The sequence below is a fragment of the Buteo buteo genome, chromosome 26 (assembly GCF_964188355.1).
Source record: "Buteo buteo chromosome 26, bButBut1.hap1.1, whole genome shotgun sequence".
Classification (NCBI taxonomy): domain Eukaryota; kingdom Metazoa; phylum Chordata; class Aves; order Accipitriformes; family Accipitridae; genus Buteo; species Buteo buteo.
Genome location: NC_134196.1, coordinates 3,643,508 through 3,671,380, shown reverse-complemented (window position 1 = coordinate 3,671,380; position 27,873 = coordinate 3,643,508). Strand labels below are relative to the sequence as shown.

General features: G+C 36.8%; 1 protein-coding gene across 4 annotated transcripts in view; it reads right to left on the bottom strand.

Moving 5' to 3' along the window:
- The window catches only part of CDK17 (cyclin dependent kinase 17), a 95,043-nt gene continuing 67,170 nt past the window's right edge, over nt 1–27,873 (bottom strand). For all 4 annotated transcript variants that reach the window (XM_075057855.1, XM_075057857.1, XM_075057856.1 and 1 more), the window contains 13 exons: nt 17,882–18,007; nt 13,881–13,937; nt 13,163–13,277; nt 12,539–12,633; nt 11,621–11,683; nt 8,357–8,480; nt 7,443–7,563; nt 6,801–6,898; nt 6,381–6,486; nt 5,539–5,581; nt 4,252–4,342; nt 3,940–4,017; nt 1–3,513 (listed from right to left, as the gene is read on the bottom strand). In XM_075057855.1, the coding sequence (XP_074913956.1) occupies nt 3,476–3,513; nt 3,940–4,017; nt 4,252–4,342; nt 5,539–5,581; nt 6,381–6,486; nt 6,801–6,898; nt 7,443–7,563; nt 8,357–8,480; nt 11,621–11,683; nt 12,539–12,633; nt 13,163–13,277; nt 13,881–13,937; nt 17,882–18,007 (1,155 nt within the window). In that variant the 3' untranslated portion in view covers nt 1–3,475. The remainder of the gene's footprint in view (nt 3,514–3,939; nt 4,018–4,251; nt 4,343–5,538; nt 5,582–6,380; nt 6,487–6,800; nt 6,899–7,442; nt 7,564–8,356; nt 8,481–11,620; nt 11,684–12,538; nt 12,634–13,162; nt 13,278–13,880; nt 13,938–17,881; nt 18,008–27,873) is intronic.

Here is a 27,873-nt window from a genome sequence, read left to right as displayed (position 1 = left end):
CCAGAAACAACATACCTTTATTACATTGAAAAACTCGTGCGCAAACAACAAGCAAGCGGCCCAGAGAATGCTACCTTGCACTTTTTCAAATGATTTACAAATACAAAAGTATGTAGATTCTTTAATAATTGTTTATTTTAACTTTTGTTGCCCAATTCAGGGATACACTCTGGCTACTCAACGCTGTGGTAAAGCAGCACAAAAATAACAGAGCTGTGTTGAGATGCAGGTTCCGCTAGAGCACTGCCGAGCAGCCGGTCTGCCCCTTCGCTCTCCCCCTCCGTCCTGTCCCGTAAATCGCCGTCCCCCACCCGCCCGCGCTCCCCTTCGTCCTTCACCTGCGTGTGCAACACAACCTCACCCCCACCTGCCTCTTCCCTGTCTTCAAGCCCGCCTCGCTCCGACACGCGCCTATACACGCACCTTGGCGTTCCTACCCCGGAGCCGATGGGATACGCCGGGGATCTTCTAAAAAGAATTACTTCATCAGCAACAACTTGCAGGCCATTTCTCATTAACCGATCGTTCATCTTCAAGCAAAGGCTCTCGTACCGAATCGTCAAAGTCATCCATTTGTAGTGACTATCTGCTTATTTTTCGCCACGGTTGAGGTCTTCTCCCCGAAAGGCCGACACTGCCTACAGTTCTCAGGGACCTGATGCTGTCAGCGAGGAGGCAGAACGCTGAACTGCGCAAAAAAATGTCAGAGAAATGCCCAGCGACTTCAGACTCGCTGTCTACTGCCCCAAGCAGGCAGCTGCCACAGAACTGTCTCTGCTGATGCAGGAATTTCAATTACAGACAATTAAAAGAAAGAAAGAAACCGGCTCGACCACAGATGCCAAGTTTCTTAAGAAAAACATTCTTTAAAGCTACCTCCTAATGAAGCAAACCGATTCACTTGCAGGTCCTTAGAAAAATCTCTTTATAAACAGAGTGCTTTAATTTTATGGAAGATCTTTTCATCTGTAACAAAAAAGCTGAATTCCTACTTAAAATGGAAACCTCCTTTTGTTAGCTGCAGCTGATCCCTTTTATAAATTTGTTAATGCACTTCATTTTACCAGTTAAACCTTTAAGTCCTTTACTCATTAGTGTCACATTATTACTTGTTCTTTTATGACCTATAAAGTATTACTGTTCTAGAAATGCTAAATCCCACGTTTATCCACAGTGAACATTTACTCTATATCTTCACTACTTTTGTAAAAAAAGGAGATGCTTTTCTGATACTTCTTTCTTCAACACCATCACGTCTACAACGTTTTCCTACAAAGTTAATCAGTATAAAATCTAGATCAGATCCATAGCAACTATAAAAAAATATATAACAACTATTTCAGGACAAAGGTTTTTCCATCAGTGCCAAATCTGCCTCTGACACACACACAACGCTCCCGCTGCTATCAGTGGGAGACCCACGCACAAATCCAAGAGACCTTATTACGCTCCTAGACCTAGGCAAGACTTCCGATACCGTGTGACACGCAGGACTTGCTTGCCAATAATTAGACTGTGGACCACATTTACGATTAGATCCTGAATGGCCTCCGTCGCGGCCGAGTCACATTACTTTTCACTGCCACTACTCCTGCGTTGCATGAACTAATGAGTGGCCAAAGTTAAAACCGATGACTCCCACAACACGCAGATCTAACTAAACAATTCCAACAATGCCCCAAGAACCGCAAGTTCACTTAGTCTGTATTTTTAACAACACAGGGCCTTTGTTATTATAAATTTCAAAACAAAACCAAAGAATTCCACATAATATTTATACTTTCAAAAGTACAATATTAATACAGGTCGGTCAGTTAGAAATAACAGCAGTTTGTTAGGTCTACAAGATTTAACGTAAAACCGGTTTACAAATGCTGAAAAGCAGTAGTGGTCCAACAGTCACTGTTACACGTGAATTTCTCTCTTCCAGAAAATAAAAAAAAAAAAAAAAAAAAAAAAAATCCCAATTCAAATTTACCAGTATCAATGAAATATTAATAAAACACCCCCAAACATGCCACAATCACTATTCACAAATAAAGTTAAAATGAAATATACAAAAATTCACTTAATACTGTTAAATAACAATAAACTACAAGATTTCCTGAACAGAAATGGTAGGACCCCTGAATGTTTTACAGTGAATGTCAGGAAAAATTAAGTTACCTATGACTATTTTCATGATATACCAGCCAAAGATTTACATGACCATTTCAAAATATACCAATAAAGATTTACAGTCTCTTTAAGATGCACTAAACAAATAGGTTCATAAAGGTGAACACAAATGCTTAAAAATACTGTAACCATCACCAAGGGTGTACTTATGATACTCACTGAGATGCATAAGCATAGTAGTAACATGTTTACTATCTCTGGTAAACAGATAACATCTAAGATCTGAAAAACTCTCTAAGTTCCCATTGTAAAAGCTCTGTAGTATAGTGAGTTCTTATCAAGTACAAACTTGCATCTTTCCAGTTGATTTCAAGTGAATAATGCACAAATCAGAGAGCAACAAGGTGGGAAAAGTGTGACATAATTCCCATGTTCTTGTAATTAGTTGTCCTGTTCCTCTGTAATGAAATTCTAAATTTCAAAAGTAAGCCAGGGTCCAACGTATTATGAATCTCCTTTTTACTATTTGTATTTCTAAGTTAAAAACAAGGTAAAAAAGTCATTGCTTCCGCAAGTCATTGCTTCTGCAGGCCCCATATGCACAATAATGTGCAAATATCTTATGCTGGAGTGAGCCTGACAAAATTTATCATCCCGTCTCCATGCTCTGATTTATCAATAAGTAACATAGGATCCGAGAGCAAATAATAGTTACTCTTCACTTGTTTGAATCAACTTTCACACCATGTGCTTTTCAAAAACATAATATGCATTATAATTTTTCAACTATTTCAACACATACTTCCAATGTTAAATAAGGAATTAAGTGCCATGAACTTAGAGCATTAAAGATGGTTCACCTATAGCCAAGCAAAGCTATGTTTACATTCCAGAAAACACTGCAGTTTAAGAAATACAAAAAAACCCCGCAGCAGTAGAACATTTTATAAAGAGAAACAGATGCATTCACATATTATAAAGCCATTGCAACTTCTTCAGGCATGGAACTGTTGTGTTAACTATACAGACAGTAGTTATTTAGCAGCAATGATTCCGCAATAAATAATGCACTGTGTTTCTCAGTCCTGCACAAAAATTGCAGCTACAGTTACATCAACAGCTGTAACCTACTGGCTCTAGTGGCAGAGGAGACCTTAAAACCAACTGTACAAAAAATTGTCACACTGTGACAACAAATATAAAAACATAATCTGCAGGTTGGAAATAAAAAGACTCCACTGTGAAGAGGACAGTGTAGACAAACTGCGATTCCAAGTCCACCAACAGAGAGCACTGCCTTCAGATCCGAGTCCTTGATCGATAGGATAGGCTTGGGCTTGACTCTGCATCGCCCACTTTAAAAAAGCATGCTCTGCCTTCTGTTCTTCCCATGTCCTACAACAGAACACGGACCATGGTAAGAAACTGAAGTATTCGCACAACAGAATATTCAGTTATTATCTGCATCTTCTGTCTTTCTATTTTGAGAGAATATCCTTTGTGCTTAAACCAGCATCAGCATCTTTCTTTCAACTGCACTTACTGCAATTTTTTCCACTTTGCTACCATTCAACACCCACACAGTAATGGTTTAAAACACCACGATGTTCTCGTATTAATAGTCCCTCTGCCCATTCTAGTACAACTCACCTCCTTCTGTGCATTTAACTTCTATGTCTCTACAGGAATCTGAGCAAATAATTCCTGATATTTGTTTCAGTACATTCACACAGACCAATTTAACAAAGTATTTTTCAGTTCCAAATGTCTCTGGCACAGCATTCCATTTGCAGATATGAGAAAATACTGAGCTTTCCATACCTGTCTCTGGGTAAGTGGAATTTCGAAAGCCAGGGTCTTTTTGCAATTGAATCTCTTTTAGACTGAATATTGAAACACCTGGAATGTAACAAAGAAATTCATTCATACCCAAGCATAACTATGCTTTATTGAACAAAGTTCTATTCTTAATCATACAGTTTAGATAAAAAAATGTTTCCTATTCCCAAATATTTAAGTCAGTATATACCAGACTTCTTTAATAGATTAGATCTGAGGGTTTTTCCTTAAGCAATGTACTTAGCTTTAATGTACTATCTTAACAATACTCTGCTACTTTACTACTGCTCTTACTTTCAGGCAAAGTGTGTATTCTTGTTCCAAGACTTCTGAAGTATGCATGTTTCATGGCCTCTTCTGCTGAAATTCTCTTCTTCGATTCATACTATTAACATAAAAGGATAAAAGTGAGCTGTTTTTATTAAAATCTCTTTGCATCAAGTGATTTCATCAAAAGGAGAAATAGAGTTCTACTTGCTCAATATTTCTCACCAACTCACTAGGACAAACTTATTTTCATTACTTTTATCTCACACATGAAAATCTAACATATGCTATCTAAATCAGTATTAACAACTTATAACAAGATTGCTGAAATAGTCAAAATAACTGCTGTAAATGGATGCAAGTCAAAAATATACTTCATCTTTATTTATAGACGTAACAATGATTAGATGACAGACTTCTGCTACATTATGTTCTAATATTAAATTGCAATGAAATGCTACTACATGAGATCAAAAAAGTTTTCTAATTTGATGGCCTACGCTGCAGCATTTTGCATAAAATGGAACTTCAGACAACATGGTCTTCCATCTGTGCTCAAACGTCTCCTGCTTGGCATATGTGCACATTTGGACAAAGATGCCGACATTTAAAAAGCTGTATACAAATAAGAACAAAGTCCAAACAAGGACTGCAAGTACTGTTCTGACACAATGTGTAAATAGATGAAGACCTGATGTAGAATTTAAATCATACTGCACTCTACCTTACGTACTAAGAATTTTTAACACTGAAGTTACAGTGCTTCTGCATCTACCTGAAGACTTAAGAGTTGGCCTTCCATCTTGTTTCCCCTCTTCTTGCTTCTGGCTCATTTTTAATACAGATTAAAAGATTAAACCCGCATACCACTTTACCTTTTGAATACACTTTGCAAGATCAAAGGGTAACATTACACCTTGGTAACTGCTTCTCTAGTAGTAAGCTAAGTTCATCGTTACAGAAATTTAATATTTGTATTTAAAAGTTCTGGTTTAATACCATAGTTCACAAGAGATTTATTTTTTTCAGGGAACTGCTAACATAGAATCAATTCTATTTTTACAAAAAGTAGTGAGAGAAGAAATAATTTCTGGGGAAAAAAAAAAATTAAACATCAGGTTTTGAATTTTTACAGTACATAGGCTTCCCAAAACTGTCATGCTTCCCAAATCTGTCATCCACTACAGATTCAGCTGCATATTCCACTTTGAGATAGATCTAACAGATACTATAGCTTCTAATACATTTTGTAAATAGTATATTAAAACTCTAAACTTGCACTTTTATAAAGTATAGCCGCAAAACACATCTTACTTGAAGGAACTTCGCTATCAATTCAATTCCTTCTGTGTCTAACCTAAAAAGAAAGATATTTTAAAAAATTAAAACAGTTATTGAACTGTATTTACAAAAGCAAACCTGCAAAGAAACTGACTTCACTAAATGATATCAAACCTAATTAAACATGGAAATGCTTTCACCTAAACAACTTTTCTGCATGTTAATGTATATACATACAAGTACCAACGCCTCAGAACAAGACTATTTGGAAAACACCAGGGACAGACAAATCCTGAGCTTTAGATTGTGATTTACTAGATTGACCTGGATCATCTATTTCAGCAAAAAAACTTTTTTTTTTTTTTAAAGCCTAACACTACTCATTTACTAGAAGGACACAATGTTAGATCTTTTTCTTCAGAGTCAATAAAAAAATGTTGTAGTCTTTGTTATAAAGTTTATTTATAATAACTGTGCAGACCCTTCAAATTCCTCATAATGGTTTTAGAATGATTTCAAGAGACTGCTCAAGGAAACCTTGCCATTTTAACAATGGGCCTATTATATAACAGAAGAGAATTTGGGTTATTTAGGAAGTGCTGTGTGAGTACTCCTACTATGCAGGCATTATTAATCAGAGTTTGAGGTTCTAGAGGTCATTAAGGAGCTGAGGTACCTGAAATGATACTAGACAAAGTAATCGCATATTATGCGATAACCAGGATTATGCTTTGCATTACTGTCTGCTCACAATAACACAACTCATGTGTAGTTTTCCAGCATTCAGTAGCATACTGTAGTTGGAAACATGTTCACATTTACAAATATGCAAAGCCACAGGGATGCATATTTTCTATCAATAAAACACAAAGTACCTTGGTGCATGGTTGATGAGGGGTTGTGGTTTATACTTAGGAAAGTTGTAGTTTCTAAATTCATCACTGGAAGAAATGCCTGGCCATGTTTCTTGACATGGGGTTCCTGCATTTAAAAAAAGCAAAAAATTCAACTTAAAAAAATGTAAAGAAACAACTTTGACATAAATAAGCATTTAATCCTGTAATATAAACAGGAAAGAAAGAAAGAAAAAAAAAAAATCAATGAGTCTTATGTTGTACAAACTCAGCTGTGCACTCAGCTCAATCATTCATCATCAGGAGTACACTCATTAACCTTAATTATAATGCAATATAAAATATCATTATTTATAGATAAAGACCTACAGTTCTTGTGGAAAAAGTGCTTAGAAGAACAAACATGCAGCATTAACATTACTGCTAAAAGTATCCATTTACCCAGAAGTCTGAAAATTAAGTGCAGTTCATCTTCAACAGTCGAACCAGGAAAAAGAGGCCTTCCTGATGCCATTTCAAAAAATATGCATCCAACGCCCCTTTATAAAGACAGAAAAAAAGATAAATCAGAAACAATCCAACAATTTAAGCTTTCAGCTCTTAAAGACTTCTGTGATTTCTCTTCAACTAAAACAAACTTAAGCTAGTTGTCAGCCACACGCTGCTATTAAAAATAGTTTTCAAAGATATGTAACAACGAAAGAACTAAGAAAGACTAAACAAAACCTATGTCATAGCTATATTACACGCTCTTCCTTCAGATGTCAAGTTTATCAATTGTATTAAAGTTCATAGTAAAATGCCACGTTATCACATCATTAGGAGAACATGTTTGCTTTTTTTCGCTAACACTGTGGGCCTAATGCCTGCTTACTCTAAGCAATAAAAAGGTACTCTGCATTTTCAGCGAGAAATAACAGCATCTTCCCTGTCTGCCAATCCTTCTTCTAAAAATCTAACTCAGTTGTAGCCTTCAAAAATTCAAAGGATGAGTATTTGAATGCTACTATATAGTAATAAAGAGTTGACATTTTTTCAACTTGACTGAAAACAAAAATTTAAATTAGACAAAGCTATACAAACCACATGTCAATTTGAGTTGAATACTCTGAAGATCCAAGGAGAACATCAGGTGGTCTGTACCATAACGTGACAACTTCATTGGAATAGGTCTTTGTAGGAACAGACTTCGCTCTAGCCAATCCTTGATAAAAAGGGAAATAAAGAGTCATGTGCAGCTTACTCCTATAAATTTCATTAAAACAACAAAGCATTAGATCAATATGACTCCTCCCCCTGTGAAAACCCTTCCACACTATTTCCATTTGAGAATTATGTTGCAAAAGGCAGAAGGCAACAAATGAATAATGAAACGGTGGAAACAGACCACATCAGTGTAGTATGAACAGGGGTTTTCCATCCTAACACTGTCAGTTTGTCAGTAATATCTTCAATAAAATTTAGGTCTATCATGTTAGATGCAATCTTCTGAGTAACTTTCATCCACGCACAAGGGAAAAACACAGCGGTAGCACAACTTTCAAAGGACCTTCCTGAGATAGAAGATAATGGGAAACTGTGAATGCTCCACTCTACTCGGAATCCCAAAGGAAAACCTGGTGTATTGGTGATGGACTAACACCTGACAATTTAGTACATGGACAGACTCCTTCTCTCTCCCATCATGGTTACTCTGCTTTGGAGTGACTGTGGAGCGTTAGGAAAAGCAACGTGAGCTCCACCTCAAGGATCTGACTAAGCGTCAAATTCAAAGGAAGCTGTAAGAATAGCTGCAAACCACAAGTCAAGCCACAATATTACCTATACACTTATTACTTTGATTACTAATATCGCGTAAAAGGCTGACTCTCATTTTCCATCTGAGAATGCACAAATTCACTACACACCCAATGTTCTCATCTTTCCTTTAAGAGGAAACATATCTCTCTTTTGCCAAGTGAAGAAAATACTTATTACAGAATAATTTCAGGCCATACCGAAGTCTGCAAGCTTCAGTTCTCCTTTCTCATTAATTAGTAGATTTTGTGGCTTCAAATCTCGATGTAATACCTTTCTCCTATGACAGTATGCCAAACCACGAAGAATCTGGTATAAAAATAGCTACAAAAGAGAACATTTATATAAATTAGACTAAAAATGTTAATCCACAAATTACATGACTATAACAGCCCATTTGGGCACTGCAGAGTTAAGTCTCTGTACTGTAAGCAGGACAAAAATACTTCTCAAAAAGTTGTTTTTCCATATGAACACATTCTGAACATCTTCATTATTGTTTACAGAGTTAAAATCCCTTTATGCTAATGCACTCCTTTAACACCATACTTTACAACAAAGATTTTAAGAGCAGTTTGTTCTGCTTAACTGAAGAGAACCACAGGGCTGTTTATTTTTACCTAAGCATTTACCAGTGCTCTTCCCCACACTAATGTCTTTAAAGGTAAGTGACTATACTCAAGTTCCCTTCTGCCACAGAACCCCTTCTGAAAATGCAGCTCTGCATCCTTTCTATCCAATTGTGCAAAAATATGTAAAGAACGTTTTAGCGTGCTATTGGAAAAATACACTTGGATTCACAAGCTCACAAAACATGCAGAAATGGGGAAATGAGGATACTAAAACAGCCCAACTGCCTCTGGCATTTACATTCACCCCCTCACTTTGACACACACAGGTTTATTTTAGTCCTTTGGAACAGCAAGCCGAGCAAGCAACTTCAGTCATGCATATTAATGCTGCACATATATAGACACAGAAGTAGAAAGGGATGAAGCAAGGTTTAGCAGAGGGCAGCCAAGCAAGTTTACTATATCACTGCATTAAGAACTACTATTTTGCAGTTTCTGTATCTATAAAGGGCCTGATCTTAAACATGGGACTTCTGGGTAGCTGTTGCTGGCATTTACCCCACAACAGTCCTCAGTCAGTACAGGTGATCAAACGTACAAGTAAAAAATGTAGAGCATTACAGAAAGCAATGTTTACCAATGTGACAAATACAGCATGTAATAGGACTTCTGAGGAGAAACACTAGAATGTTTTTATACGACCATTTTCTAACACATCAGTTTATTTCTGTACCAGGTAACACCACCAAATTCTTTTTCCTAAACTGGACAAATACACAGCAGGCATGGTTTACATCCATCTGTTCTCAGTCTGCTTACGTGGGATATATCTGTTCTAGAAAAAAAGGAATTGGGATGAAGTTTTTTCTTTCCTTCTTTCTTTTTCAAAGAGCAGAATGAGAAGCAACAGGTTTTGTTTCATCTACTCATGTCCATACAGTTACAGGGGTAGTCAGTCCCAAGTAATATTAACAGGACTGCTGTGGAAATCGATAGCCATCTTTAGCGTGCACTGGTACTGCAAGGATTAGTCAAGAAGGCAAAGCAGACTATTCTACAGAAATTGTGCATCTTCACCACAGCTGGCAGGGATCCTTTTGGAAATGCACAGGATGACATGTATTAGCTCGAAATTTTGTTTGAAACAGTAATACCTGCAGACATCTCACGCATCTTTACATTATATGTCTTCATTTTGTTAAAACTCAAAAAACCTAGGCTTACCTGAGGAATGTGAGGAGACTGATGACAGTGAGGTCTTTCAAACGTTAATAATGACCTAACCCCCCCAGTTATTTTAAGGTAAGCACCTACAGCTACCACAGTTAAGCAGCTGTTCTGGCTTCCCAGTGCCAAAAGTACTGACTGTATAAATCTGCTCTTCGAGCACAGCTTAAATCATAGGCAAACAGGGAAAAACACTCCTCTGCTTAGCTGAGATTACCACAAGCAGATTCTGCTTGTTCTCTAACTGCACTTATTACAGGAGTCAGTTTCCCACTTACAGCTTTTCTTCATTTTTTTAAGCTTAAAGCACTACTTATTAACTTGTAGTTAATTAAAAACACAAGCGTAATTATGTTTTTTGTTGTCTCTCTGCAGTAGATACAAATTACAGAATTTCCCTTTGTAGACTTTCAAAGGAAACAAAAAGAGTAGGTTAAGGGCAGGTGTCTTTCCCTAGAGATACTTACTGCAACGTGACAACAGAATAGAAGAAAAAGCTATCCAAACAGTAACCAATATCTAAGACTGAATCCCATACACAATTCAACTAAGAACAGATTTCTCAACATGCAACTAAGCCAAAACCAAGGATGACAGCTCTACTGGAATGCACACAAAACTCATCACTTCACAGTATTTAGTACATTGTGTTGTCAACCACATTTGCGCCATGTGCTGCTGTATAAGAATACAAGTAATTTTCCCACCATTTGTGCACACTCATGGTTTTGCTCTTTAGGATCACAGCTTAAAGTTATTTTTTTTCTGGAAGAGTTTCTCAAACACATCTACCTTATATGAATTACATATGGCTTAATGAAGAGGTTTTGAAGGTACAGTCCAGCACGGGCTGCAACACAGCAGGGCACTACTGGTAACCCAGCCTCCTTGGACAACTTCACTCATTTCAAGGTATTACTGTCCTCTGTTTGGAATCTTGTTTGTAAAGCCATAAGTACTAAAGAACATAAACAGTTATTCCAGTTTTCCAAATCAAAACCTGCTTGTTACAAGAGGTAACGCTTGAACCTGAGTTAGTTTCAGCAGGCCAGCTTGGAAATTCAGTCACTTGACCTGGCCACAGCCATAGTTAAAAGCAACAGACAATTAAACCTTAAAGAAAATAATTTCTATTTCGTTACTAATGGAAAGATGAGCATCACTCATTCTTAAATAGGTATTATTAATTCCTTACTTGTGTGGTAGGCAGTGGCATCCAAACCCACATTCATGATTGAGGCTACATTTTCCTCGGTGTGCATATATAAATTTTATTTGAGGATATACCAAACTACAGACTTAATAAATGAGTATAAAACAATGGAAGGACACGAAGAGGTCAGAAGACTTATGAATGTATTAGTTTTTTAGGAAGTTTTAAATTTTAAATATGTAACTTCAAAGAGAATGAAAACTATATATAAAGTTACATAATCTCCTGTTTTCAGTGCTTTAAACACTTAGAAGTCATCAAAACCAAAAAGAAAGACTCCATCTGATGTCAAATGTAGTAAAGCCAGGCCCAAAGGTCAAAAAGGAAGTTAAATTTCTTAATTTATTTTTTTTAAAAAAGTGCTAAACCATATAGCTTCTCATCATTAAGTTCTCTGAAATTCTTAGAGCAGAGAAAGCTGGAAGACAGCCACTGTCATTGAGAACACTCACCTTTACATTGTGCATGCTCATGATGTTACCACAGTCATCCATGTACTGCTTCAGATCCTTATCCTGTCAAAACACCATCATCATTGTTCAGTAAAATTGAGGAGAACAGATTAGGTGAATATTATTTATTGTTAGAACGGAAATAATTCACCAGAAAACTGAGTTTTCTGCAAAAGATGTTCAATGACAAAAAAAACCTAAAAGCCTGAACATGCAAAAATCTCAGGCTTTCCAGAGGCTATAAATACCCGTTTTCCAGTAAGCTGCATCATCTCAGACAACATTATTTGTTACTCCCTTCTCCTTCATCTTGTGTGCGCCACAGTATTTTATGGAATTGCTACAGTCTCCACTTACACTGGAAGTAAAGAGTTTTTTTCATCCCTCTTATTATGCTTATATATTCCAGCATATTATACAAAAAATATAATTAGGTAAAGCTTCAGTGAGAAAGTGAAAAGTCTACAATGGAAGAGGCGAGCAAGTGAGGTATGCAATTGTGGACACTTGCTTGAAAAGGTTGTTACAAAAAGATGGAATGTATTGTTTGCTTCAAAGTATGCTTTTTTCCTTAGCTAACTTGCGAGAGTTGCATCATAACAGAAAAGTATTATTTGAATAATAGTGTGATTATCCTTTTTTACAGTGAATGATTTTGGTACAAGTAGATGGTTTGCTCAGGTAGATCACCACTAACTGCTATTAATGAAACTCTGAAATGATTGGAACAGTACTTACTAATTTACAGCAATTTAAGAACTGAATACACTGTTCTCATTTTCAGCTGAATGATTCTAGATGCAGGAGAAAACTGTAACAGTCCCAGTATTTTTAAAAAGGGTACAGAATTTTGTTATGTCTGTGTTACTTAGAAACAATAAACCGAACGTAAAGCTTGCTATCTGTTTAAGCACTTACCAGATATTCGAAAACAAGAGTCAAAGACTTGTCTGTGTGTACAATATCGTGTAATGTAACAATATTTGCATGCTTCAGATCTTTTAATAATGACACTGCAAAAGAGAATTGTAAGTATAAAATAAATAAATGCAAAACACAGGAGCAGTACATGCATTTCTAGCACGTTCATACATATAAGCTACTTTTTAATTAAAAAGCTATTTTTAAGAACATAATACTCATATAGATTAAGTTAATAAGATAGGTATTTAATCAAAACACCAAACAGACATTGGAGTAACAAACTGTAAATATTTCCTAAATTATATATTTCAGACAGAAGTAGTCATTTGTTAAAACATATTCTGAATCCCTGAAAATTGCTCACTATTAATAGTCCAATATAAAATCATCCATTTATAACACTGCATTTGAGAACACAACCACCCACCATAAAGTAAATAAATTTGAAACACTAACTCTTAATATGTCTAGACTAAAATTTCCCTCATCAAAACTAATACCAATTTCATTAATCTCCCATGCAGCCTATGTTTTTCCATGTACCAACAGTACTTTGGTCAAAAAAACCCCTAGAAATATGTGAAATCCTAAGTAGTAAAAAAACCAAAAAACTATCACCTTCTCTTATGGCAGTGCATGGTGCTCCCTCTTCATGTTCCAGGCGGATTTCTTTCAGAGCTACCAGGTTCTCTGTCAATTTACTTCTCCCCTTATACACTGTTGCGTAAGTACCCTACAAAATGGAAAAAGAAGAAACTCTTACAAATTGTTCCTTCATTGAATGATAAGTTAAAAAAGAAAATATAAACTTCTGAGGTTCTAAGAGGTATTACTTTGGATATGAATAGTTTTTACATTGTCTTCTTTTGATATATGTAAAACTACAAAAATATTTTGTAAGCACAGGTCTGAACACACAGAAGACACAAGGGATGTGTATACTTAACAGCTCTGAAAATTACATGGAAAGCTATACACCATATGGCTACCGAAGAAGTCAGATCAGGTAGCGTTATGTTCACTGCTGGGATCATTTACCCTTTTGCAAGTCTCTATTTGATTAAAACTAGCTCAGGTATCTCTACGCTACACTGCAGTTATGTTTCTGAAAGTATCTCTACACTACGCTGCAGTTACGTTTTGCTTATTATATATGCATAGATCATTTGTGTAGTGCTGACATTGTTACACATGATGAATATGTTTGGTTTACTGAAAAAATAAATTCAATGGGTATTTTGAGGGATATGGAGATTTTCAGTTAACATTTATATAAAATTTTACATAACACATTATCATCAAAGCAGTAATCATTTCAAAAGAAAGCTACGCATACCTCTCCAAGCTTTTCTAACTTGATATAGGTTTCCATTTTTCCAAATCCAATTTCTGACTGCAATGAAAAGAAATGGAAAATCAATCACTAAGACTCAATACTTTATACATCATTTAATCAGGAAGCTAAACTTTGTTTCAGAAAAATACCTGATAGTACTTGACCAAACACCGCACAATTCTGCCGTTTTAAGAACAATTTAGCATATTATGATATAAATGCGTCCCAGCATCCAAGCCTAATGCTCAGCTTGTTCACCAGCCTACTGTGTATCCTGGAAGGACTATGTACTGAGTTACACTTGGCCCAAAACCCCGCTTGACCCTACCTCCTACTTAGGTCTTCTCCACTCTTCTGATCTGATCACTGCTAATGAGGTTGTTATAGCTTAAAGCACAGAAGTAATCTCAAACTATTCCATCCTTTCTCTTGCTCAGCATAACCACATGCTGCTGCTTCTTTCTAAACAACTTATTTGCTACATTCAAGATCTCAGCTCCAGGTTTCCTCTCCCGTTCTGACCTATCAATGCTTTTCAGTCTAAAATTCTGCCAGTAAAATCCCTAAACATCATTCCTCCACAAGCTTCGGCTTTGTCTCAACAATTTATGTTTTGTGGCTCTTAACTTCAAGTTTTTGTGTATTTTACTTGAACCTATTCTCCTTCTCTTTTTTTTTCCACCAACTTGGCTCTGCAATGCAAGCCAGGAGGGTTTGCCTGCCTACCTAACACTGTTTTCTGAAGACTGCAAGATCACTACTCTTTTCCTGTTCAAATCCACTGGTACTCTCTTATTGAATACAGTTATCTCTTACAGTTATTTTTATGTAAGACCACTGTCAATTCCAGCAAAGCTTTACATTGTTCTTACAGCGTAAAGAATGCTGAAAGTAGACATGTAAAACACGTCAATTTGTAAACTAATTTACAAAGTGCATATAGCCTGTATCCTGTCAAACCCCCAAATCCATAAGCTTCATGGGGTTTTGCTTTACTGACAACTGAACATACACTAAGACCAAAAAGCCAGGTGTCCTCCCTACCATTACCACATCCTTCCACTTCCAAAATAGCTCTCCACTTGCTCTTTCTTCCTAAGGAACAATACTGTGTCCCCAGACTGGCTTCAGCACCTCTGTCCACAAGTCAGAATATGTTGATTTGCTCCTAAAATCTGATGGATATTGAAATTGTATGTTATTTCATGGTAACACAGTCTAACATAAACACTGCTGACTGTATTCAGTTTGGCAACAATATAATATGAAGGTATACTAAGAACAGTTGGATTAATACTTAATTTTCAGAACACATGCATGAAAACACATCTGAAGTAAGATCTTGTCTGTAAACAATTTAACATACCTAAGAGAAAAAATAGGCACATAATGATGTTAACATAGTATTAAGAGTAACTCTGCTTTATTAATTTAGTGTTAGAATTGAAATGTTTTAAAACTGCATAAGGATACTGTAGCATGAAGCATGTTTAGGAGCTTGTTGAAACCAAGCTGTTTATGCCGAAATACAAGCAAAGTTGATATTGACAACTCTTATAACTCCAGTGAGATTTTAAACATACCACTGATATAGATACAATGTTAGTAAAATAAATATTATGTTTCCAAAGTGCATTTTGGCCTACTTAAACAAACATATCTTGAAGTGAGTAGTAGATTAGAGAATTAAGAAGATAGGCTGCTTAGTTTACAGGAGAAACCAAAGGAGAACTCATAGCCATGGGCCTTGTTATTGCCAGACGGTCTGGAATACAACTTAAAAGTCTGATTTCTAAGAAACGTCGTTGTTGTTCATCAAGACTAATAAACTCAGTATCTTCTTTAGACAAAAAAATCATACAATATTTCCTACATACAGAGGACAGATATTCTTCATGACCTGCCTTTCAATGTGTTTAATTTTTTAATCACATTTTGGCTGCCTACCACTCATAAGAAAAACTAATTTTTACATTCCTCAAAGTAAGATCAATTTCACTTTTCCTTCAAAATAATTTCTGAACTACTTAATTTTTTTCTGCAATACACATCTGTATCTTGACTTATACAGAGATATTGATGCACCATATTTATGGTCTCTTACATCTAATGGCTGGTGCATAAGAGTTACACCTATGCTACTGTGCATGCAAAACTGCACACGTACACACAAAATACAATTACCGTAAAAGCTAATTTTTTTCTTGTATTTCAAAGAAAACCACCAGACCTAAAGTAGAACAAGTCCTCACTTGATACTTTTTATAGCCTTCTTCCTTCAGTTCCTACTAAGCCTTGAAAAGAGACATGCCTTTGAAGCAGAGCACAATATTCATATACTGTAATTAACAGTCTGCTAGAAAGCTTTCAATGACAATCTCAGAATAATGAGTCCTTGAATTTCTTTTTTGTTAAAGGTTACTCTGAAATCATGAAAGGACAATGCAGCAGATGTGTGCCTGCATACCACCGCACTGCTCATAGGTTTCATTTTGGACTTTTAAAAACACTTTCAGGGCTTAAAAGGCAAAACAAAACAACCTTGTCACAGGAAGCTGATTCCATACACACACCATATTCATTAGAGGGCACTGTTTTTCTGTCTGTCTTCTAGAAGGTAAAGAGTTCAGAACTTCAGCTGCTCTCAGGGCTCAACGTAAAATGAGCAAGGGGATTTAGATATACAGGAAAATCCCCCCAGCCCTCAAATACTGTATTCCACCAAAAAGGTTCTACTGCAAAAGGACTTCACCAGCATCTGAAAAGAGAGGTTTGGGGAAGTCTATTCCTCAGTTCAGTGCTACATCAGTAACTATGTGGTTAATGAGCTACAAAATTCTGGCACAAATATTTAAGCTTGCTACGTTATTATTACTTCCAGTGCTTTGATCCAATCTTTTTCTTCTTTTAATACTGTTCTTGTAAAAGGCAACATGCAGATCACAGCTTTAGTCTAGCACACTAAATTTAATTTTTCAGGGGAAAAATACATGATGAAACTCAACCATTGCTTTGTTATAGACATTGTTAATTCACAAAGAATAAAATAAAGATATTTCACAGTTAATAAAACTAATTCACTACATGTACTTTCATATTTATTTTTCAGCAAAAGAGCCATTAAATCAAGAAAACAAAGAACAAAGTGGATTTCATAAACCTATCCAGTTTTTCTCTGTAAAGAATTTCTCACCAATTAATTTGCTCAGGAAGTCAGTAATGGCCTAGCAATTCTTTAAGACTTTGATTAAGAAAGCTAACAGATCAAATTATGATTGAAATGTAGCAATTTCTGTAAAAATAAGACAATAATGTTTTTTTTTGACTATTCAGGGATGTGCATATTTTATATGAGTATCCAAGATTTCTAGCATTTATCATTACAGTACAGGAATCTTCATTCTGCCTTATCCAAGGAAAAGACTGTCTTTAAAATAACCCAATAATGTAAAAAGGAATATGTGAATTTATTCATTCATACTCTTAGGAATTCACATATGCTTTAAAAAAAACCCAAACAAACAAAAACCAAACCCAACTATCATCTCAACAGCAATTTTGAGAAGGAAAATTTGTTATCATATACAAAAAGAACAGTGAGGAGGACCTGTCTTCATATTATGCTGCTTTAGGGCCTTCCTACTATATCATATGAGAGCCCCAGCCTTGACCTAAGACTATGGGGCCAATTTGCTCAAACAGATCATTGCTGCTCTAAAAAGCCAAAGGATTTAAGCAGGCACTTTGGGAGCTGAGTTTAGCCACTGATTTCAATGGGTCAAGACCTTCACTGAGAAATGACATGGCCAAGTTTGCAGAAGAAAAGTGAAAGAAAGGGTGAAATTCTTTAGTGGATTTTGACAGGTGCACACTGAAGTTCAGGACATAAAGGCCAAGGTATAAATGAAGCTAAATCATACCTACGGTATACAGACATCTGCATTTAATGGAATCTGAAGATCCGAGAGGTTGGTTTAGCAAGGCAGATGCATTACACTTACTAGTGATGCTCTACGAGAACGTCGACTCATTGGCTGATCAAACGGCGGGCTGTTAATCTGCAACTTTTCAAGATAGCCATCGGGTATCCTGATGTCAGCAGGCAGGGACAAGCGCTTGTTCAAATCCTGCAGTAAATAATGTTAAAAAAGAGAAGGGTCAAGTATAATTCAGACTTTCCTGTAACATCTTTTAATACTTGTAGTGTTACTGTTTTTACAGTGTTACTATTTAAAACTGAAATATTTATATGAACAAAAAATAAGTAATCTCACAGAAATTGTTTAAAAGGCATATTCTCTTCTAATAATAGTTCAAATTGCTTAGGTTAAATATAGTAATTGCTTTACAAAATCATTACTCTAACAAAAGGAACAAAATATTAAAATGCAATTAATTACATTGTGGATAAATGTATTCAGTTTACTTGAATACTTACACATGCCTGGAATGCCAGACACTGAGAATTCAGAGGCTGGTAAATATGTTTCTTTTCACATAGTAATTACATTAGAATAACAAGAGATCTTCATGATTCAAAATACATCATCCTCTCCTTCTCTGACTACTAAAAGTTATAAACTTGCTTCAATTTCCCTTTGTCCAGCCTTACAAAACAGAATCACTTCATTATTAGAGTTGAACTATTACAAATGTTAATACATTTTTCTATTTCAAACTCTTTACTACAGAATCTTTAGAAAACCAAAGTGCCATTATGTAAAAGCAGTTTCCCCTACATCAGATTCTGTTTTTCACCAAGAAGTTTTTCCAACAACATGTATTATTTCTAATATAAGGGGGAAACAAAATTACTTCACCTTTCAGCAACTGTGGGGGGAAAAAAAAAAAAGAAAAGATTTTTTTTGGGGGACAACTGCAGATTTTTACCATTTTTTAAATTTTTAGTTTGGCTTTAAAATCAAATGTGCCAGAAAAAGAAATATCAGATATTATCTTTAAGTGGCCAGTCACCACCACAGAGATGAAGGGGCAACATATCCAGACTCACCAAAAAATAGGAAGTAATTTCGAAAACAACAGGAACTGTTGTTCAGTAAAGGTAGTCTATCCAAGTAAAGAAAATCATGCTCAGCATCAAACTACACAGTTCACCCCCCCAGATTCTACCCTGAAGTTAAGAGGACATCTCTGAAACCGCCACTGTTTTCACACTTCTCTCCAGCAGAAGAGGGACACTCCAGATTTCTGCTGGTGGACCCCAGATGTAATCAATACCGACCTGAGGGCAGTAAGCTCTTCTTGATGTTACCCTCTTCTATCTCACCTATCACCTCCAGCTTTGAATTCTGGGCATCCCAAGCTAACCTGAGCGCTGGCAGCTTCATCCCCATTCGGTTCCCCTCGGGCTTGGCCATGTGTTTCTACTCGTGTCTTTGCAGCAGCTTTGAACTATTTCAGCACGCTAAATCATCGAGAAACTATCCCAGGCGAAGTACAGAGCTTCCTGCCAGCTTTGTGCTCCAAACAGGTTCAGTGTAAGGTCAGACAAGCTCACAGCCTGAACGCAGGGCAAGAGAAGCAGCAGGGCAAGCCCGGGAAGCCGGCAGCTAAATTGGCGTAGGCTGCCAAAGAACTGGATCATTACACTTTTCAGGACTTGAGATCTTGGTGGACAACTTGCTAAGTTTTCAGTGTTGATAATGTATTTGAACCATGTATATGCATGATCCGTACATGCATCTGGAGCAACAGCTGAGCAAATAAATATCAGTTAAAAATATGTATTTAAAAAAAAAAAGTAATTTGGCAATTAGTTGAATTTCAGGTAGGACTGAAGTGCTAATATACATCCCCCAGATGACTGATCTCCATACAATATTCACTACAGCCACTGGATACAGGCGGAAATTTTTGGAGAGATGCCAACAAAGCTTTAACTTCTGGCAGCTGACCCTGTTTTCCTTTTGCTCCTCACACCTCCTTAGGTACAGAGCACAAAGTCTGTTAGCTTCTACACTGCTGCCCAACATCAGCTTCTTTGCCTAAGTGGAAAAATCAGTGTCTGTATTTCTTATTTTGTGCAGAATTTCTAAATTGTCTTTAAACAAAAGAAGTACTGTTCACAGGCAGCTTTGACCAACATTTTGAAGTTCAATTAAAAGAAAACAAAAGGATGCCTCAGTTTTGGCAGCTTCCAATTTCTTTACTAATTTTCAACTTTGGTATTTCAGATTTTGCAAAACATCGGCAATTTTAAAACTGCCCGTGTGTTTTTTGGGAGACTGGAGGAGCTAATTAATTATAACAGGAGCTAGCAGTAATCCCTACAGAAAAACAGTATTTTCCACTAAAGAATTTTTCTTCTTTTTGACAGGCTCTGGTAATGCCATTTTTGTAACAGGCAACTCAAATTCAGTGAGGTTAGAGTCATCTGAAAAGCAAAATGTTTCTGCCCTACTGAAGAGGGCTTCAGATTTTTAAAAATAAATAAATCGATAAAGTCACCCTATAATTTATTGCATTCTTCAGAAAATTCAGGTAGCTCATCAAAACAGATGAGCACAAAGGAAAGAGCTCCATGTTGCTTTAAAGAAAGCAGCTGGATCATCTCCCTGCAGCAGGAAACCATGGAGCTGCTGGAACAAGACGGGGATGGCAGGAAGAGGACCAGCATCCAGCCTCTACCCCACCTTCCTATTGCAATCCCAGGTCTACGGTAGGGCAATTTCCTGATTTTCTTTCTCCCGTTGCTCAAGAACTTACAATAAAGCAGAAATTAGACAAATTCCAAGTCAGCAGAAAAAAAGAGCACCAGGCTGAGTTTTTCAATATAACTTCCTGAACGCAGTAGATATCATCATTATCCTATATACCCTGTGGCAAAATAGCTTTCTCCTACTCCTATCTATTAACTCTACAGCATTGAAACCTGCTGTAGTGCTCTCTTCTTATTGTCCCGTAGTGCTTGTTTCACAGAAAGTATTTTAACAGTCTGTTTATAGGTATACTGAAGTCACGGACTACAACTCAAAGGCTTTATGAAATACTGTCAATTATACCTCAAAGCTCTCCATCTCTATGTTCTCTCCTCCCACAGCACTCATCCTTGGGGCAGCCAAAGTGGTGCTTCACACCTAGCTCCAAAGCCTCGAAGAAGCATTTCCAAGCGTATGAATTTGATGGGTATGTAGGAAGGAGGAAGCAAAACCAGCCTTTAAGCTGTGATGGCAATTTGAAAATTATGCCATTAATTGTGCACAGCGCCTGCCATCGATAAACATGTACCTCTTTGAAATGGAGAGGAAGAGAAACAAAACAAGTCTAAGATGCTTTACAGCTACTAAGGGTTCATTACTTTGGAGTCCAGCTACTGAAAAAACTGGAGATAACAATATTTTAGGTACCAGAAAATATTATAATGGGAGCTGGTTGTAATTCTATTAGGGAATTCTTCCCTTCCTTCATTCTCAAAAGCCCTGCCTATGCCATTTTTGCAAGAGGCAATTACAACCCCCCCCCGTGACTTATTTCAGAGATCCATGTGACATCCTCAGTTCTAAACTGAGCTTAAGCTGTAAACTTACATTTGGTGCCCCACAGTGCATTAATACAGATACTGTCTGAAGTAACTACGTACTGATGCAAAGGCCAAAATCTATTCCCGTTTCAGGAAAAAACCCACAAACAATGGTCTACTTTAATTATACAACAACAATAAGCTCCCCCCCCCCCCCAACATCTGTCTTAAAAAACAAAAAAAAACAAAACAAAAAAAAACCACATAAACCACCACCCCCCCCCAACACAACCCGAGGGGAAAAGTAGGGAGCAAATTTTTTTCAGGATTGTAGTATCTGGTTTTAATATAATTTCTCTACTTACATTCGTAATATAATGGACAATACCTGACAGTAATTGCTCTCTTTTTTCCCCTCAAAAAATATGTATTTAGTGCTAATTTAGATGGCTAAATTTTTGTCATGTTGTAAATAAAACCAAAACACTATCCATTTCCTTAGAGCTGAAGAGAGTTTCTTTTCTGAGAGGAAAATATAATGATTTCATGGAAACTGCATCAGGTACTTTATAGATTTTTTCCTCCTAACGATCTACACTACTACTGTACTTGCAATACGCGTGCATATTTGGCTGTGTTGAAATGTCAATTGAGCCAAGACTTCTTTTTTAAAACTATATATTAAAATTGTTACCTACTAGTCAGAAGCCTTTTATAACACCAATATTTGAAAGATTATATATAAAGTTACATATATAAAGTCACATATATAAAGTCATCTTTGTATTATAATTATCCTTTACCTAACTGCCTAAAATAGGCAAAATTCAAGGAAGTCACTTAGACTACAAACCCAAATACCTAAAAGACAGAAATTACTATGCTTTGTTTGCCTGTACCACCTCAATTCCTCCCAGTTTTTGCAGTAACTGAAGCAACCACCTCTTGGGAAAAGAAAGCAATCGTAATTAAATGCTATACAGCAACACGAAAGGGGACTGATTAGATGCGCATGAGAGAAATAAGCACAACATTTCCTAGTGGCTAAACAAAAAAACTGGAAACTAAAATTACCTGAGTTTGATACAGTTGAAAACCACAGTTGATGTAACTGAGACGACGTTAAAAAGAAAAGCAAGAACCCTACCACACACCAACCCATTTTGAGCGTTGAAGACCAGGCAGTCTGCCGACACGTAAGCCAACCCGTTCAGCCGACGGCAGCAAGAGACTCGTTCCCCCGCTGCGGGCTGATCCCGGTGAAGAGCCAAGCCCGCTCCCAGCCGAGCGATGGAAGGATGCCACGGCCACAAACGTCCCCCCTTCTTCTTCGTTCTTTCCCCCCAGCTTCTACCGCCGAGCACCACGTCAGATGGTACAGAATAGCCCTTTTGGCCAGTTTGGGTCAGCCGTTGAGCCCGGGGGAAGCAACCCGTTTCCCGGCTGGCCTCAGCGTATGAATCCCAGCGTTGTGTTAGTCTGGAGGCGGCTGCCATCTCCGCTCCCTCGTGCTGCTGGGGCGGCCAGCCCGCTGCAATCTCGCTCTTGCCGCTTTAGCAGTCGCAAAACCTGCTCTTCCGAACCCCGCGGCTTGCTGCCGTCTCGGCGCGACGCCAGGCTGGAGTGCAAGCCACAGTAGGAAACAGCGATTTTTTAAGAATTTCTAATTCTCTGAAAACCTCTGTGGAATTCCGTGAAACAATGAAAACGACACACTCTGGACAGAGGACTTTGTCCACGCTAATTTCAATGACCGAGTGAATCTAATGACGTGTTAGCATTTCTCAGAAAAAAGAAAAGAAAAAAAACCTTTAAACCAAGGAAAATTACTAAAACCAAGAAACCTTTTATAATGGAAACTATTAGCAGGCTGTTAAAAATGCAGGCTGTTACAAGATCCCGCTACAATGCTGTTTAAAGGAAGCAAGTAAAATTAAGGGCAGGACTGAATTTTCCCTACGTTCTTTAATTTTTGATACTTAAGATTTTGAGCTTGTCAAAACTACAGAGTTTCATGTCCATTTTTAACACCCCTTTTTTTGCACCCCTTTATGAATATTTTAAATTTTTGTTTCATTTTTCTGAAGGTAGTAAATTAGAATAACTCCCTATGTTATCTTACGTATCCTTTTTTAAACATAACCTGTATAAGTGGTGTACACAGACCCTCAACTATGCAGAGGGAATCTGGGTGCATTCCTTTGTCACTCTTAACAAGCGAAGGATTACTGGAATGCAAAACCTTAGCTTTCAGGGACAACAAAGTACTTCAGGTTAAAGAAACTATCTTTTAGAAAATTAAAATTATAGTATTTTCTTGTATGTCACTTAAGATTTATTTTTCCAAATGAGGTCTGATTTATGAAAAAGCTCTTGACAAATCATAACATTCTCTAGTTTGATTCTTTTATGGTTATCTTTAGGGTCAACTTAGAACAAAATGTATCAGTGTTCAGCAAACGCAGTACTGTTAAATGCTCAAATGCCTACAGTTAACTGTATGTTGCTTAATGAGCTCTTTTTTGATCCAGTTCCAGAATACACTCTGGAGAATATATTCAGGCAGCATTTGCTTTGCTAGGGTAACCAGAATGCTTGTGGCATTTTCCCCCTCCTTCTACAACTCAAAACCACATTTTCTATCCCTATGTGCAATGCTTATTCTCAGTCTTGCTTTATTACTGGTATTACTGGCAGAGAAATGCATACTATTTTTATAATTTGCCTGAAATGAGAATCACATTTGTCCTACTCTGCTTGATGGCAGATAAACATTTAAGCACTTGTGACACTAATATCACTTTGTTTTCTGTGGAGATAAACTACCACAACTTGTGCTTATCTTTACCATCTATTTCTAACACTAGCTACAGCAAATGCTCTGAGAAGAGCTACACTTTGTCGAGCCTTTTCTTTCACCTGGCTAGCATCCAACCCTGTTGCTGTAACTTGATGGGGATGTTCTGTCTACCACCGACTACTTATGCTTGGGCACAAGAAAAGGAGGCAGGTGTTTCAACTTAAATCCTGCAGGTCCTGTGAGCTCAGCAATTTAACATTATAAGTAAACAAATATGTCCTCCAAATAAAAAAAAAAAAGCCTACCCAAAATACCTCCTGCTTCTCACACATACTTGGAAATAAAAAACAAAAATCCCAACGTTTTTTATTTCTTTACTTCTGGTCCCCTTTTAGATAGCCCAAAATACTGTTGCAAATATCAGCTTCTTGACTTGCCACCCACAGTAAGCCATTCACAAGAGTAATACTAGAATTTTGTTACCACATTCTGTTTTTCACGTCTGCCTCTCAAACAACTCTATTCCTTTACTATCTATCCTCTTCTCATCTTCTATTCTCCGTAACACAAACTCACCAGCTATTCCTCTTTCTAATTGCTTGACTCGGCCCATATAATATTCTTTAGTGCCACAGAGTGACAGTTTTCAGAAAGTCTCATTCCTGGTCAACAGATCAATTTTCACTTCTCTTAAACCCTGTCAAAAAAAGTATATTTTTCCACAGAATGAACCTATTCTTATTTGTGAAAGCAACACTGTTAACTTTTTGCACTTTTAAATCAGATATTAATATCAACAACTTCTGTTTTTCCTTACCTCACCATTTATTTTTTGCCAAGATGCACTACAGGCTTTGGTAAATTTCACTGAAGTGAAATAAAGATGATTCTAACTCAGGATATAGAACGTTTGAACTCTACATGTTATAACTGCTCTAAAAAGAAGCAATTTGAAATACTCACACTTTTTAGTCTGTATTCTGATGACTCAAGTCATCGTGTCTTTGATCTGTATCGCACATTTAGACAATAAACACCATTATTTTTCACAAAACAGAGTAACAATTATCAAAAATAAGAAAAAAAATAACCAGCAAACTGCCCCAGGGAAGGATTTGTTGAGGTCTTACTGAGTCCAATTCTCACTACGCTACAAAAGCAGAAAAAGAAAAACTGAGACTACTTTTATTTTTATCCTTTAACAAATGTGCCAATTCGCAGTCTGTTTCTTTCTTGCTGCAGTAGCAATAATAAATCTTTCTCAAATCTATCGGGCTACAAATGCCATCGATCTTTCAACTGCTAGGCCGTTTCAGGCTGCTACTGCACTCACAACTGCAGCAAGAGAAGAAAGATTCGGGCTTCTGCCAGTGAAGCAGTAGGAGGCAAAAATAAGGGCAATCCTGTAGTACCAAACGAGTCGCCAGCAAAACTGGAAGGGAAAACCACAATAGCATCAGCATGACAGCATCAGTCTCAGTTCACTATTCCTTGAATGTTTTATTTAGCTAATATAACAGCTGACTACCTCCAAACCTGGCGTTTCATTGCCTGTGGCCAGATGTTCCCATCGCTTTTTGGAGGAGAACAGGCTCTAAGCTAATGACGCAGCTATGTGGTGTAAGAAAGTCCACTGGCAGAAAACTACCCCTTCAGAACAGAGTGAGCAATTATCTGAGGATGCAAGTTTAGGAGCCAAGAGGAGAAGGAAGCTGGCTCTGTCAGGAGCAGGTAGTCAGTGGACGACACAAACTATATTGCCAAGCTGCATCTTTATATTCCAATCCTTACTGCTTTGGGTCTTCCGTTTAGTGGTAAGTTACATTTCCAGCCAGACCATTATTTAAGTTACATACTTACTATAAGGCAGCAGACAACAAGCTCTTCACCTCTCCCTGAAATTTTAGCTTATCTTTTAAGAGTTAATATTGTTAAATTCCATCAATAAAATTGTTACAGCCTCACAAAGAAAAAGAATTGTTCTTCTAAGTCTACAGACATAGGTCTGACAGCCCAAACAATCCACTATAGATCAAATGGAAATGCTTTGCTCTCTTGTGTAAGCATCGGTCTGAATTAGCCTTCTCACCAGTTTTAGCGAGCACCAGTGAGACATGTCAGCTGCAACCACAAGCTGTTCACTAATAAGTCATAGTGCTTTTGTTCACTGGAGAATGCTTAATGAGATCTAAAAAGCCACATCATATAACTTCATGACGTGTTTACTGTAAAAAAAAAATTAAAAATTCCACTTTTTATAGTATTCTTTCCTTGCATATTTTAAATAAAAATGTGTATTATGTGCTACTTTGAGATAGACAAAGCAAACAAATTAATTGAAAAACATTTGCTTATGCCAATGAGAATTTAAACATTCTAATATACAACCTTATATGCATGTACTTTCTGTACCATTTTAGTATCAAATACCATGTGGAGTTTTTTCTGAAGGTTGCCTTACCAAATTTTAATGCATTTTTATCAAGTGACAGAGCTAGCACAGTCAAAGCCAACTGGATCCTCTACAGAATTATGACATACAACAAGACTGCTAGAGGCAAAAGCAAACAGAAAAGAACCCAACCCCAAATCAGAGAATATATTTATAGAGAATTTTGTTCTTTAGTTACAGCCCTGTAGACCTCCAAGGTCTTGAAGCAAAACACCAGCATACACATCCATCAAAAGAAACCTATCGCATCCTTGCAGCATGCTATTTTAATACCTTTATAAATAAGCCTCTATTACTGTAAACAAAAAGACTATTTTAACAGCTGGGATGAGTTATCTATACCAGTTTTCCTTACAGGTATATAAAACCATCATTGTTCCCCCACTCAACTGACAGGTGTAACTATAATTTCATTGTGATGCAGACTGTTTTTTCTGCCTTCTGCAGAATGGTTTACACCTGAATACTCCATTTTTCCTTTATACTTGAATGCTGTTGTTACTTTACTGAAAACACTCAATCACAATTAATCAACTACTATTCTGTTAAATTTGAGGAAAGGGCCATCAAAGAAATTTTTCTTCTGTCAGAAGCAATAATGAAAATCTTAAGACCCATCCACAAAGGATCACTGCTACCTCTCACTCTGTAAGTCCATGCTGATTTTCAGCCAGTCTATTAAAATGCAACACAATTTAAGAAAGCATCAATTTTGAGCACTGAATCAGGTGGCTTTTTGTATTTGGGACAGAAATGACCCAAACTATGGAATTCATTCATCAATCAAATCAAGAGGGTTTTTCCAATATGCTAATCAGATAAGTACACAAAGTATTTCAGGGATTTTATCATGAGATTGAGTCCACAGGCTGTTTCAGACCCAGAAGAAATACCAATGACCACAGATACTGCATGTTCTCTGCCCCCTCCCCAACATAAACATAGTTTGTCAGATTTGATGTTGAAATGCTAGGAAAAGACAAGGAGCCAAGTACAATCAGTGTAATATTGATATTATTAAGAATTCTAAGGTTTAATCTCTATTTTGGGACTAGGAGTCACATTTTCCCAGCACGTCTGCTACCATCAATCAACAAACCAAGGACTTTACTGCCAGAAGGTTCAAGAAAGTTATCGCCAATATTTACAGTAGCTATGGCCACTCAAATAAAAATATAAAATTTTTTTAAAAGCACAGATACCAGAATTGCAAGCAGATAGCTTTGCTTTTATCTAATTTATCACAACGAAAAACTTATGA